Source organism: Narcine bancroftii, chromosome 5, assembly GCF_036971445.1.
Source record: "Narcine bancroftii isolate sNarBan1 chromosome 5, sNarBan1.hap1, whole genome shotgun sequence".
NCBI classification, from domain to species: domain Eukaryota; kingdom Metazoa; phylum Chordata; class Chondrichthyes; order Torpediniformes; family Narcinidae; genus Narcine; species Narcine bancroftii.
The window spans coordinates 21,736,541-21,751,378 of NC_091473.1; the positions used below are offsets into that span (position 1 = coordinate 21,736,541).

General features: G+C 37.2%; 1 protein-coding gene across 5 annotated transcripts in view; it reads left to right on the plus strand.

Moving 5' to 3' along the window:
- The window catches only part of apeh (acylaminoacyl-peptide hydrolase), a 90,476-nt gene that overhangs the window by 7,530 nt on the left and 68,108 nt on the right, over window positions 1–14,838 (plus strand). For 4 of the 5 annotated variants that reach the window (XM_069936937.1, XM_069936938.1, XM_069936940.1 and 1 more), the window contains exons 2-3: window positions 4,407–4,536; window positions 10,311–10,437. In XM_069936937.1, the coding sequence (XP_069793038.1) occupies window positions 4,407–4,536; window positions 10,311–10,437 (257 nt within the window). Of the gene's footprint in view, window positions 1–4,406; window positions 4,537–7,259; window positions 7,858–10,310; window positions 10,438–14,838 lie in introns of those variants that run through there. The other variant, XM_069936941.1, reaches the window with a different exon arrangement.

Below are 14,838 nucleotides of genomic sequence, written 5' to 3' on the forward strand. Positions count from 1 at the left end.
GGGATTCAGAGTTGACCAAGATGAACAGAAGATAAATCTTTTCAGATGACATATTAATATATCTGATGGAGCCTGATATTTCTCTGCAAAGGTTGCATTTACAGCTGGAAGATTATGGGATGTTCTTGGTGCAAAATAAACTGGGACAAGTGGGAGATCATATCACTAACTGAGGGGATTACACAAACTGCCAAAGGAATACACAATTTAGATGGCCTAAGAACAGGATCAAGTACCTAGGGATCAAAGCGGATAATGATTTAAAAAATTTTATAAGATGAACTACCTCCCCTTGCTTAAAAATATTGAAGATTTAAATAAATGGATAACTCCTCAAATTACATTGATTGGAAGAGCGAATTGTATTAAAAAGAATATATTCCCATGTATACAATACCTTTTTCCATTACCACAGAAATTCTTTCAAAATCTGAATAAATTAATTAGGAAATTTATCTGGAAAGGTAAGTTAGCCAGAATCTCCATGGAAATATTAACTTGGAAATATCATATGGGAGGGTTACAACTATCAAATTTTAAATATTACTATTGGGCAACCCAGATGAAATTTGTCACTTCCCTCTTTGACAGAAGAGACAAGCCTTCATGGGTGGAAATTGAACTGCACAAAGTTGGAGAGAGAGTAGCAAAGGATTTATATAAATGGGACACTGAACCTATTTCTGGCAGAAAGGAAGCACCATTAATAAAGCATATTTTGAATATTTGGCATATATTGAATAATTTAATTAATCATAAAGAAAAATAACTCCAAAAATGCCCTTGATTCAAAATAGATCAATTCCTTTAACAATGGATAATAAAATTCTACATATGTAGTCCTGAAAAGGGATCAGATATGTAGAAGATTGTTATGCACAAGGGCAATTAATCTAATTTGAACAGTTTAAAAAATAAATATATTCATAATAATACATTCTGCTACTTTCAATTAAGAGCTTCCCTCCCAGCAATGAATTAGGTCCGACCATGATTTTACCAGAGTGCAGTGAAAAGTAGATTTTGATTTGTAAGGGGAACACAAAGTTCACAAGATTAGTGGATTTTCTACTCCAATCGGGTACTCCTAAACCAGAGTTATATAAATCAAAACAAAGATGAGAATCAGATTTGAATATGAGAATCGATGACAAGAACTGGTCCGACATGACTAGATCAATTAATATATTGCGGTTACCTGGAAGTCTGATTCCCTTCTGGACATAGCCTGATGGAATGTGGAAATGCATAGCTGTGTTCCCCTGGAGAAAATTACTTACAATTTTAAAAAGTATAATATGTTTTTGCAGGTATGGCAGCCATATTTACATAATGAAGGGTTGAATTTTTAAGATACTTATTCTGTTTTACATTCCCTATTCTTTCCCATAATTGAAATCCTGGTAAGAAAATGTGTTAGACTTTCTGGGCTGGGATTCCAGATCCCGACAGCTCCTCTTTCTCTTGTGGTTCCTTTTCTTTATTCACTTTTTATTTTTCTTCTATTTTTATCCTTTCTTATTCTATGATGGGGACTTATGTGGTTGGGGAGGAGGGATGGGGTTAGTTGGAACATGGACAACCTGTTTCAATGTTTTTTTGCCTTATCCTGCAATGGTTAATACTTGATACTTGTTTAACCAAAAAATTAAAAAATTTTAAATTAAAAAAAAACTCACCTAAAAACACGACGCAGGTCAAAATTGTGGGAGTGGTCTTTCTCCATATGTAGAAATGGGAGTTTTTTTGACAGCTAGTAGTTGAACAGTAATGGAAGTACCACGGGTATCAGGTGTCAATCGATAGAGAATGTTAACTTCCACTCCGGTGCCTACTAGAAAATGAATGTCCTGACGTTTGTTTGTAATATAAAATACCGGATGACTGTGCAGCTCCACACCAGGAAGACTCATCGTCCCTAATCCCTGGCTTGGGCGTTTTTCTGCTGTTTAGCTTGAGAGCAGGGCAGCGCACAATGTTGAGCCTTGTCGCCAAATCTCCAGTGATACCAGCATTCAGCACCAGCGTGTGATGGTGTATGCCTGCAGCTGTGGCTCCACATCCTTTCGGGCTGTCACTGCAGCTGTGATCTGCAGTGAGGTGGCAGGTGAGCTCCTGAACTTTGTGCACAAGTTGATCAACAGCACGCCGCAGTTCCGTCATTTCCAATTGCTGTATGGAACGAGACTCGGGAGCATTGACTGGTTGCACTGACCACCCCAGCATAGCCACCTCTAAGATCTTGTCAGCAATCTTAGCAAGTTTATCAATGTCTACAGCCTCCAATGTTGACACCAGGATATGACAAACATTATCACATTAAAAATAACTTTTAGGGTGTTGTCCTCCATCTTGCTGTCTTCTAATCGCTGATACATTCACCAAAGAAATTGCAATAGCTTTCTTTCCACCAGTTCTTCCAAGATAAGAAGTCAGTGTAAACATTGCTGTTATAAAATAGTGGTGCACCTGATAAACTCAGCCTTAAGCTTGTTATTACAGTCTTCAATTGGCAGAGAAATTAAGAAGTTCCTGTGTTACCTCCAGTTGCAAAAAGGCAATAATATACGCAAAATGCAACTACAGTGATGTTGTTTGAAGCTGTCCTTGTGCCGCTGAGTGTTCAAAAATGTAGTGTTTAGTCATTTCTGTCTTGCTATGTTCCTCCTGACATTTTTTTCATTATTTATAAAGAAAAGAAGTTCAGTACAATGAATTATTGAATTTCTTTTATTTCTTATACTTTGTTTTAATGATTGTAATAATTTGGGATAAAGTGAATTTTATAAAATGTTCAGAATTCTGTGTTTTTAGTATAAAGTTAGTTCCTGGCCCATTTTATCTTTCCAGAGTCTTTTGTCTAATTATTCTACTGGGCAGAGAATGAATTAAATTTTGACCAAGTCTGATTACTTTCACCAAACATATGTCTGCTTATCATGGACTTTTCCACCTCCTGGCATATGCCAGAACAAGTAACTGGAGATGTTTATCCCAAGGAATAAATCATTTTAATTAATTATTTTGACATAATTTATATTGGGTAAAAAGATACACAGATGAAGTAATGTAGAAACCTGAAGTATAAATAAATATTAATATTATTTTAAAATATGTAGAGTTAGAGATGTATCCTTGGATTTATATGGTGAATTCACATTTATAGTATGCTTCTTACACTACATTTCTGAAACTAACCCCTGCTGACTTCAGTTGAACCACAATTTGGAAACTAGGCTTTGACAGATGTTGGAAACTATATTACTTGTTTAATATGTGCTGCCGTTTGAATTTTGAATTATTCTACCCTCATAAGTACCGTATTTTTACGCATCTAAAGCATATTTTACAAAGCAGGCCACTGCCCCAGGTTATATGCATGCATCTGCACTATAAAAGAATATTTTTACATGTTGAAAGAGTGCGCACAATTAATAGCGGGCATGGGAAAGTTGAACCAGCAACTCATAACAGGTGTGGAACTATAATAGCGGCATTGAAAAATTGTGCAAAGTTTATAGCAGTAAAGGGAAAGACACGCCAGCATTTAGGTTATAGCGAGTGTAAGAATATAGTAGCAGCATTGAAAGAATGCACACAATTTATAGTGGCCATGGGAGAGGCACTGACAATTTATAGTGAGCTAGGGAATGTTATAGTGAGTATGAGAATAATAGCACCAATAAAAGAGCTTGCACAATTTATAGCAGGCGTGGGAAATTTTGGTACTGGATGCCATAGTATTCCTATAAACAGGACATTTTGGCTATGGCACTGCACCTTATCAATGTTAATTGCCCAGTCCCATCCCTGAGGGAGGAGATTTGAGACGACATTAAAATTAAAATCCTGCTTAACTGAAGCTTGTCATTGATCTATTTAAGTGATTTCTTTCCAAAGCTTGTTAATGTGTTGCAGTTGGATATCGTCTATAAAATGGGCGATTGACACCTCTGAGGGAAGTTGTTGGGTATTAATTGCGGGAGATTAAATGTGGCTCTGTCTCATGTCCCATTTAAACGCAAATTGATTTTGTCAGTCAGAATTTATAATGCTACACCTACGCGGTATATGCGTGTTATGCAAAAATATTTTCTGGGTGTTATATGCATGTGCACGATATATATGTATGTGTTATATGAGTGAAAATATGGTACATTTGAAAGGAAATTGCACTTCTTCAGTATTGCAGGTCTAGGCTCTGCTCATTTCTGTAATTCCTACATTGTTTGATTCAACAGTGTTACAAACTGAGAGACATTGAAGGGAGTGAATATCACCATAATTATATTCACATGATGGTAAAAGTTTTAATTAATTGAACTCGTTTTTAATATCCTCACACCAAACAAAATGCTAAAGGAGCAGCTCAGATCTTTACTCAGTATTCTCTTTTCTTGATGAAGGTCGTTACCGATTCCAAGGAAATTGCTGAGATCTACAAAGAATTCAGCAAATTCCCATCGCTGTCAAAAGCAAGCATTGGACCAGAGGTCATTTCCCAGTATGGTGGAAAATACTGCAACATCTATACAGGTAACTTAAGCAAAGATGTAAATACAGCAAAAAAAAAATCAAGGGATACACTCAGCAGGTGAAGCAGTTTTTGTGGAAAAAATAGAGTTAATGTTTCTGGTTGAAGACCCTTTATCTGTATTCAGAAAGGGAGAAACTGTATTGGTCTTAAGTTTCAGAGGTGAGAGCAAAGGGAATATCTCTGATAAGGAGAGTCCAGAGTTGACATGGGATTCATTTGTAATTGAAGTCATTTGGTTGATGGGTTAATGGAGTCAGTTTCATAGAGAGAGAACTTGAACATAAAAGCTATGAAATGAGGACGATTAAAGAGTGAGAATACAAAGGAACATACAGTTGTGATATATAAGAGTTCATCTCAGCAAGTCAGTTTATGCTAACAGAGGTTAAAAAAAAACAATATCAAGGTTAGACTGGCCAATCCTGATACAGACAGAAAAGGCATGTGAACTGAGGTTAAAGAATTCAATCTATGAATCTAAAAAGCTGCCTCTTGCCCAAACATAAGATGAAGTGCTGTTCCACAGAGTTGCATTGTAAAGGTGGATGTGGGATAGAGAATTCAAGCACCATCAATGAGAGGCTTGGGTTTGTTCACAAGAACTGAAAGCACTTATGGTCTCCCAAGCCACTAATGATTTCTCTATTGTACTGGACATCATACAGTGACCAACAAATGCCGTGAACTAGATTAGAGGAAGTGCAATTGAATCACTGCTTCCCAAGAAAGGACTATTTGGATCCCTGGATAGAAGTGATAAAATGGCAGGTGTTACATCTCACGTGGTTGCATGGAAGAGGGGACCAAAATATCACAAGAGAAACTTTCTTTGAAATACAAAATAGGAAGTGGAAGGTGTATATGGTAATGGAATAGTGTTGAAGGTGGTGAAAATTGCCCTTTTTTTGAAAATTTTATTCATCATTTGTATCAATACAAACAAAAACATTTCATGAATACAATATTAATCATTTAATCATATCTAGTGATACAAAATAAACTTATATTTTTCTCCCAACCCCCTCTCCAAAAAGTATGAAAAAAGAAGAGAGAAAAACAACCTACAACTACTTATACAATAGCATTATTAGATATATATTCATTAATTATTATTATTAATTTCTGATTGAGAGGGGTGGATAAGGTGGAAGGGGTGGATGGAAACTTATTCATAAAATCCATATATGGCTTCAAATACTATAAACATTTTCAATTCTATTTCTTAAACTATATGTAATTTTTTTCTAAAGGTATACAATTTTGCATTTCACTGTGCACCTACTTAATAATACTTCACTATCAAGTTTCCATATTATCACTATACATTAAAAATTTTCTTGCCATTTTTCTAATTTCAGTTGTACTGTGATGCAGGTGTACCAGCTCTGTGTTTGCCACAACTGCGGCAGCAGAGCAGCCGTGTCAAGATGGCGCCGCTGGGTTTTGCTTCCCTCATGGGCAGAGGGGCCGTGCACACGCGCACTCAGCTGTGTTGTCACGTCACCGCCAATGGAAGAATGGGACTTGACGGCCACCTTATAAGGCACAGCACAGGCTTTTTCAAATAAACTGTTGGAAATGAAAATGATTCCAGCGTGTAGTTCTGTTCTCGTTTCCCACTTGTAGCTACTGCTACAGTCCATCCCCCATGTATATCCCCAAGTAGAAAAATTCTTGGATCCTTTTTCATCTTTATCTTCATAATTTGCCCTAATAATAGACTCAAATCATTCCAAAACCTTTCCACTTTTTCACAAGACCACACTGAATGTAAAAAAAAGTCCCTATTTCTTTTGTACATTGAAAGAACATTACAGTAATTAGGGTTAAGTCCATTTAATTTATATAGAGTATAATATAATTGATTGGGAAAATTATATTAAACCATCTGGTGTCTAGCATTAACTGTATTTGTAACACTTTCTTGACACAATTTTGACCATATTTCCTCTTGAATTTGTATATTTAAATCTTTCTCCCTTCGCATTTTTGATTTATATAAATGTTTTTTCTTTGTGGTTTCTTGTAATTTTATATACATATTAGTGATAAATTTCTTGACCATAAATGTATCTGTTGTAATGGGTGCTACGTACACAGAAACACACCACAGGACATGGTGGAGGTTTCGGTTCCACTGATTTATTTGAATTTCATGTGCGCCCCTTTAGGGCCAACGGGAGTTCTGCCCCACACACGTGGTGACATCATCACGTTGCCGAGTTGCGAGCTGTGGCCTAAGCCACGAGGTAATCAGTAATCCCTGATGACGCCATCTTCCTGCAGCTGCCCTGCCAGCGCGGCGATACAAGCAGGGCTGGTTTGCAACAAGAGATGTGCGCCGCCACACTGTTATCGTATCTTCAAATTGACTCTGTTTTGGAAGCCTCAAATCTGCTCCCAATTTCTTTTTTAAATACTATTTTAATTGATAATATGCAAAAATTGTATTATTATGTATATTTATCTTTTAATTGGTCAAAAGTTTTTTTTTAAATCCTAAAAGACAATCTTTTATCCTTTATAAACCTTCACTCTACCAATTATCAAATAAAGAATTATTCAAAGTAAAGGAAGGTTGGGGGCGTGGCAAGATGGCATAGGGAGCCGACGTGCATTCCCGGTCTCCCCCAGGCAGTTATATAAATACCCGTTTTAAGAATATTTATTTTCTGTTAAAAGTCTTTGTTTTGTTTATCAATTGTTTTTAGTTTAAAATGGCAACAAAGATTAAGGAAAATAGAGTTCAAATACAGAACAAAACTACACTCTCCGTCTTTGGAAGAAACTCGGCCTACTTGCCCAGACAGAACCACGGAGTCAAGGCTGGAATTTTCTTAAGAACGGAGCTCATTAATTGGACTGTCGGATAAGATGGCCTTGGACACCCCTCTGAAAGATGGTGATGAATATTGATTTGAAATGTTTTATGAAGATAAATTGAAGTAATTGGCATTGGTTGCCCGTGAGTTTTAAAAATCCAGATAACATTAAAGTTTATTAGTGATTTTTTTTGGATGGAATATCGGAAGGATGAATTTATTATCTATAAATACAGAACAAAATTACATTCTTTGACTTTGGAAGAAATTTGACCTATTTGCCCAGACAGAGCCGGAGTTGGTGCTGGAATTTTCTCAAGAACAGAACTTATTAAAGTTGATTTCGGACTCCTTTTTGAAAGATGGCGACGAATGTTGATTTGAAATATTTGAAATATTTTCTGAAGATAAACATATATATGGAACTCCTTGACCTGCAATAAGGTTTATCAGTGATTTTTTTTTGGATGGAATATTGGAAGAGTGAATTTATTATCTGTGAGTATGCATACATTGCAAACAGATTTTAATAGTTTTGAAAAGGTTTTTTTTAAACTAAACAACAAGATCAGTTTAATATTGAGAAAATTGGAAAAAACGGAAACTTTATTAAATTTGGAAACTCAGTAGAAAGAAACTATGAACAAGATTGATGATTTATAAAATTAAAGTTGAAGGAGCAATGTCCAAGAAGAGTTAAAAATTTTGAATAAGTTTTTCTTGAAAATAAACAATAATTTCAACTTAACATTGAGAAGATTGACAAAGTGGAAAATTTGATATTAAATTGGGGAACATAGAAGAAAGAACATATGAATAACATTGATGCTTTAGAAGATCAAGACCGAAGGAATTATGTTCAAGAAAATTTTAAAAGATTTGAAAAAACTTTTTTTGAAAGTAAGCTACAAATTTTAACTTGAGACTGAGAAGAATGGAAGATTCGGTGTTGAACTGGGATGTTCAGAGGTGTTTTAATTCAGTGGATGAAATTCAGGAAGACTTGGGAAAAAAAATTTTTAAAAAAAAGCTTTTATTGATTGTAAACAATGTTTAACTCAGTGTTGGGAGGGTGGAAAGGATGCAAAATTTAATATCAAGTTTGGATTTTCAAAAAAAAAGAGTTTATGAATAAGATTGGTTAAATTGATGGACCGGGGTTTTATGGATATAAGAAATGATGATTTTTCGGTTTATACGTGTATTTTGTCTGCCGGGGGGGGGTAGGAAGTGGTACTTCTGCTCCCGAAAGTCATATTCCACTTGTGGTTTATACCACACCCATTTGGGTTTTTGGGAATTAACCACCACAAGGTGGTTTCCTAAGGGGTTAGGGAAGGTGGGGGGGGGGGGTGAAAATTTGAAAATTGTTTAGTAATCTATTATGTAATATTATACTAAGTCAATTTGAAATGAATGTATGGAGATACTATAAATAAATTTCAAAAAAAAAGTAAAGGAAGGTTGATTTTGTTTTAACAACATTTTTGATAATTTTTAATTCCTCTCTCAATGTGGATTCCATTCCATATTTTGAATAAATATTTTAAAACTTATGTTTCCTTAGTTCCTTTGAGCAATTCACTATTCCATTTATTTAAAAAATTGTTTGGGATAAATTCACCAATTTTATTCATTTTGATCTGAACCCAAGCTGCTTTTTCACCCCTTTGATAACAGGAGGACAAAAATCTCAATTGAGCTGCTTTGAAATAATTCTTAAAATCTCGTAATCTCAGTCCTCCCTGATCAAATTTCCAAGTTAATTTTTCCAAACCAATTCTTGACATCTTACCTTTCCAAATAAACTCTCATATTATTATATTCAAATTTCAAAAGAATGATTCTGGTACATGAATAGATAATGATTGAAATAAATATAATCTCAGAAAAATATTAATTTTAAAATTGCCCTATTTCTTGAGTGTTTCCTGTATTACCTGTTTTTATTTCAGATTTCTAGCATATGCAGTTTCTTGATTTTCAATGGCAGAAGAAAAGATGAATGTACACTATGTCTAAAAACTTTAGCAAAGAACTTGGGTGACATGGTTAGTATAGCGATTGGCACATTGCTGTTTCAGCACCAATGATCAGGACTAGGATTCCAATCCTGTGCTGTCTGTAAGGAGTTTTTACGTTCTCTCCATGTTTGCGTAAGTCTCTTCTGGGGACTCTGGTTTCCTCCCAACATTCTAAATGTATCGGGAGTTGGAGGTTAATTGGACAGAAGGGGCTTGTGGCCTATTGCTGTGCTGTATGTGTAAATTAAAATTTGATTTAAAATCACATTGAAGAAAGAGATGATAGAGAGTTTCAGCAGTAAAATCCTGGAGGTTTTGACAGTACAGCTGAATACTTGGATGCCAGTGATGTGGCATGGATTGCATGAGGCCAGAATCAACAATGATGTTGAAGGTCAGCCTTGGATGGATTTAAATGATGAGTATTTTGATAATGGAGTCCAGAAGCCTTTGACTTATTGAGGACATGGTTTTATGCATTTGGGATTTTATGTGTTATGACAAGGACATAAATAATTTGGAGAAGCTGAATGTTGTCGAGCCAGAAGATATGAAGATTCTAGGAGTATATCAAATTATAATCTGAAAAATAATCAGGGCTGGAGACCAAACATTTTTCAGATTTAGGCCTTTGTGATTGAGAAAATACGTAGATTGTCTGACATCGTCAGTGGTAGAATTTGGAAAGTTGGTGGAAATGTAATAGGCATTGTTACTTTATCTATGGAATCTACTCCCATATTTTCATATGATACTATTGAAGGAAAGAGATCAGGAAGATCAAAAATCCTTGACATGATTGATAATTCCAGGTCACCAAGGCCTACCTTATATTTGTTCAAACTTTGTTTTACTGACCTGATTGGACTTGCACCAAAGTTTCAATACAGAGATTTAAAAAATATATTTTCTTTTTTTTTCCCCCAGAATGGAGTCAAAGAGATCTGGAGCGAGCAGAGTGGGTAAAATTCTGCCGACAGTATATAATGTTCTACGATGAAGATTCTATTGTTTATACAGGGCCGTCTGGAAACTGCACAGAACTGCAAGGCGAGTGAGTAGAATATTATATACATTGGAGACTTATGCAAAGGTTACGGAGAGTCTGCACAGAGATAAAGATAGGTTAAGAGGGTGGGCAAGGGTCTGGTAGTTGAGAAATGTGAGGATATCCACTTTAAAAGGAAGAATTGAAGATCAGAAAATTATTTAAATGGCAAGCAATTGCAGCATGCTGCCGTGCTGAAGGACTTGGGAGTGCTTGTGCAGAATTGCAAAAGGTTGGTTTTAAGGGACAGTAGGCTATCAAGAATGCAAATGAAATGTTGGCCTTCATTGCTAGGATTGAATTTAAGAGCAGGGAGGTTATGCTGCAACCGTACAAAGTACTGGTGAGAGCACAATGCAGTTCTGGTCTCTTTACTTGAGGAAGGATAAACTGGCTTTGGAGGCAGTGCAGAGGAAGTTCACCATGTTGATTCCAGAGGTGAAGGGGTTAGCCTATGAGGAGAGATTGAGTCATCTGGGACTGTACTCGCTGGAATTTAGAAGAATGAGAGGGAATCTTGTAGAAACATTTAAAATTATGAAAGGGAGAGGTAAGATTGAGGTAGATAAGTTGTTTCCATTGGGAGGGGAGACCAGAACCAAAAACATTGCTTCAAGATCCAAGGTAGTAAATTTAGGACAGAGATGAGGAGGAACTGCTTTTCCTAGAGAGTGGTGAATGTGGAATTCACCACTCTCATGGAAGCAGTGGAGGCACCCTCAGTAAATTTACTTCAGACAAGATAGATTTTTCCATAGTTGAAGAATTAAGGGATATGGGGGAAAGGCTGGTAGGTAGAGATGAGCCTATCATCAGATCAGCCATGACCACATTGAATGGCAGAGCAAGCTTGACTGCAGTTGATATGCACAGTATTTGCTACATCATGTACATTTCTTGTGATAGGTCATTGTTCAAGTTAGTGTAGCGGTTAGCATAATGCTATTACAGCACCAGTGACCTGGGTTTGAATCCTACCATCACAATTGCTCCATGGCATATGCAATATCACTGACACTCCACTCAGCTCTGGATAAGATAGAGAGCAACAATGTATACATCAGACTGCTCCTCATTGATTAGAGCTTGGCTTTCAACACCATCATACCTTCAAAGCTTGGCCTCTGCACCCCTCTCTGCAAATAGATCCTTGACTTTCTCATCGGAAGACCACAGTCAGTACAAATCAGAAACAAAGTCTCTTCCTCACTGACAATCAACACAGGTGGACCTCAAAGATGCATGTTTAGCCCACTGCCTTACTCTCACTACACACACGACTATGTGTCTAGGCACAAATCAAATGCCATCTATAAATATGCCAATGACCCTACAGTTGTTGGCAGAATCCCAGTCTGCAATGAAGAAGCACAAAGGAGTGAGTTAAATCAGCTTGTTGAGCAGTGTAACAACAACAACCTTGCATTCAACCTTAGCGAAACTGAGCATGGACCTCAGGAGGGGGAAATCAGGAGAACACAAACCAATCCTTATCAAAAGGTCAGTGTTGGAAAGGGTTAAGAACTTCAAATTCCTGTGTCCCAACATCTCAGAAGATTTGTCGTGTTGCCTCCATGTCAATGCAATCACAAAGATGGCTCAACAGTGGCTATACTTCATGAGGAGTTTGAGGAGATTTGATATGTCACCAAAGATTCTTGAAAATTTCTACAATTCTGCTGAAGAGAGCATTCTGACTGGTTGCATCACTGGTATGGAGGTGCCAAAGAATACAAGACTTGTGAAATTGTCCAGCACAATCAAGGGCATCAATCTTCACTCCATTGAGGACATCCACAAGAGGCAGTGTCTCAAGAAAGCACCCTCTATCTTTAGGGACCCTCACCACCCTCCACACATCAGGAAGGAGATATAGGAGCCTGAAGACGAACACCCAGTAGCACAAAAACAGCTTCTTCCCCTGCCATCAGATTTCTGAATGGACAATGAACCACAGACGCTACCTCACTTTCTCATCTTTTTGCACTAATTTATTTATTTTTAAAATGTGATATATACCAATATTTGCCCCTGTAATGCTGCCACAGAACAATGAATTTTGTGACCCATTCAGGACAATAAATTCTGATTCGGAAAAAAAATTAAAAATGCCTATTTAAATTAACTGAATATAATGGCTTACAAAGCACAAGTTAAAGGTAAGTGAGTCGGGAATGTAGATAATCTTAAAAAATGTTAAGACTTTCCAGGTTTGAATTCTCCTTTGGTAATAAACCAATGTGATAATGCTTTTAAAATATAATGTAAGTCTTCTCAGTCTAGAGATGGTTATAAATCAAATTTCTTTCCTTTGAATTACTTGGATGATGTGGAGAGTACAGTATATGACCATGTATTCCAATCACAACACCAACAGGTGATGGAACATTATCATTCAATCTGTACAAATGTTTGCCCTATTTAAAGATTAAAGTTTATTTATGATTAGTGGCCAAGTGATTAAGGTGGCGAAGGACCAAGGAATGAAACTCCACATCAAAAGGTTATTAAATCTAAGTTAACATTTTGTCTGCAGTTCCATAGAACATTACAGCACAGAAAACAGAAACTTCAGCCCTTCTTGTCAGTGACAAACTATTATTCTCCCTAGTCCCGCTGACCTGCACCCAGTGCATATCCTTCCATTCCCTTCCCATCCATGTACTTGTCCAAATTGTTCTTAATGTTAAAATTAAGCCCATTTCATCTCTTTAGCTGGCAGTTTATTCCATACTCAAGTAAAGTTTATTGTCATCTGATTGCACATGTACAACCCGGTGAAACAGTATTCCCCAATCCTCAGTGCTAAACACACAGACACATAGCAGATATAACACATAAACAATAAATATGAGGGACAAGTATACATAAGTATAAATAAATAAATATTGTTTTGTAAATGCGAGAATCTTGGATGGTTAGTGTGAGCAGTTCCTTTGGTCATTCAACATTTTCACTGCCCATGGGAAGAAGCTGTTTCTTAGCTGGTGTTGCTGGCTCTGGTACTCCTGTACCTCTTTCCCAACAGGAGCAGCTGAAAGATGCTCTATGTGGGATGGAAGGGACTTCATTGATTTTGCATGCCCTTTTCAGAGAACAATCTTGGTTAATCACGTCGATGGGGGTGGGGGTGGGGGGGGGGGGAAGCTGTCTCCAGTGATCTTTTCTGTCACTCTTATGTACCTGTGAATTGACCTCCAATTTATTTCCCTGTATCACCCATATGACTCTGTGATAGAGCTCCTGTAGAAGGTTGGCATAATGGCAGCCGGTAGCCTTGCCTGCTTCAGTCTTTATAGGAAGTGCAGTCGCTGTTGTACCATCTTTACAAGTGACGAGATGATGTGTGTCTATAATAGGTCACTAAGTTATTGATTGTAGTGGAGGGTGATCATTCCTGGCCCTTTTGAAATCAATAATCATCTTCTTTCTCTTGTTCATGTTATTCTCACACTAATTCACATGATTTTCCCCTATCTTCCCTGTAGTGTGACTCATCATTGTTGATGATTAAACACAACTACTGTTGTGTCATCTGCAAACTTGATGACTCGGAGCTGAATCTGGCGATGCAGTCATGGATCAGTAGCGTGAACAGGAATGGGCTGAGCACACAGCCCTGAGGAGTCCAGTGTATTGGTTTGACATTCTACTACTGACCAAGACCAACTGATATTTTTGTTAGGAAGTCCAGAATCCTGATACAGAGAGGGGTGTTGAGTCCCAGCGAGGACAGCTTCTCCATCAGCCTCTGAGAAAATATCACATTCAACGTCAAGCTGAAGTCGATGAACAGCAGCCTGGTGTATGAGGCATTGCACTATGCCCACCACTCTGTGTGTGAACAAATGCTCCCTGATGTTCTCCCTAAACTTCTCCCCTTTCATCCTTAACCCATGTTCCATGATTTATATTTCACCTAACCTCAGTGGAAAAAACTTACTTGCATCAACTCTATACCCATCATAATTGTGTATACTTCTATCAAATCTCCCCTCATTCTTCGAGACTCCAGGGAATAAAGTCCTAACCTATTTAACTTTTCCTTGTAACTCAGTTCCTCGAGTCCTGGGAACATCCTAATTAATCTTCTGTGCTGTTGTGGAAAAAATCTCAGACACAGAGGAATGCTGCTTACTGAAAGCCTTTATTTTAAAATGTGATACCACAGAGAGAGTGTCTCCTCAAAGTGGAGCTCTGAATCTCTGCCTAAGTAAAAGACACACAACTTATAATCAGAAAATAAAAGAGAAAACAGATGAAGACAAAGGAGGCATCCTGCCCCAAGCAGTAAGCAATTAGCAGGTTGCTTCCCCTTATCACAAGGTGACAACAGCCCCACCTCCCAACTGGCAGTCTTCTTCTTTGGCTTGGCTTCGCAGACGAAGATTTATGGAGGGGTAATGT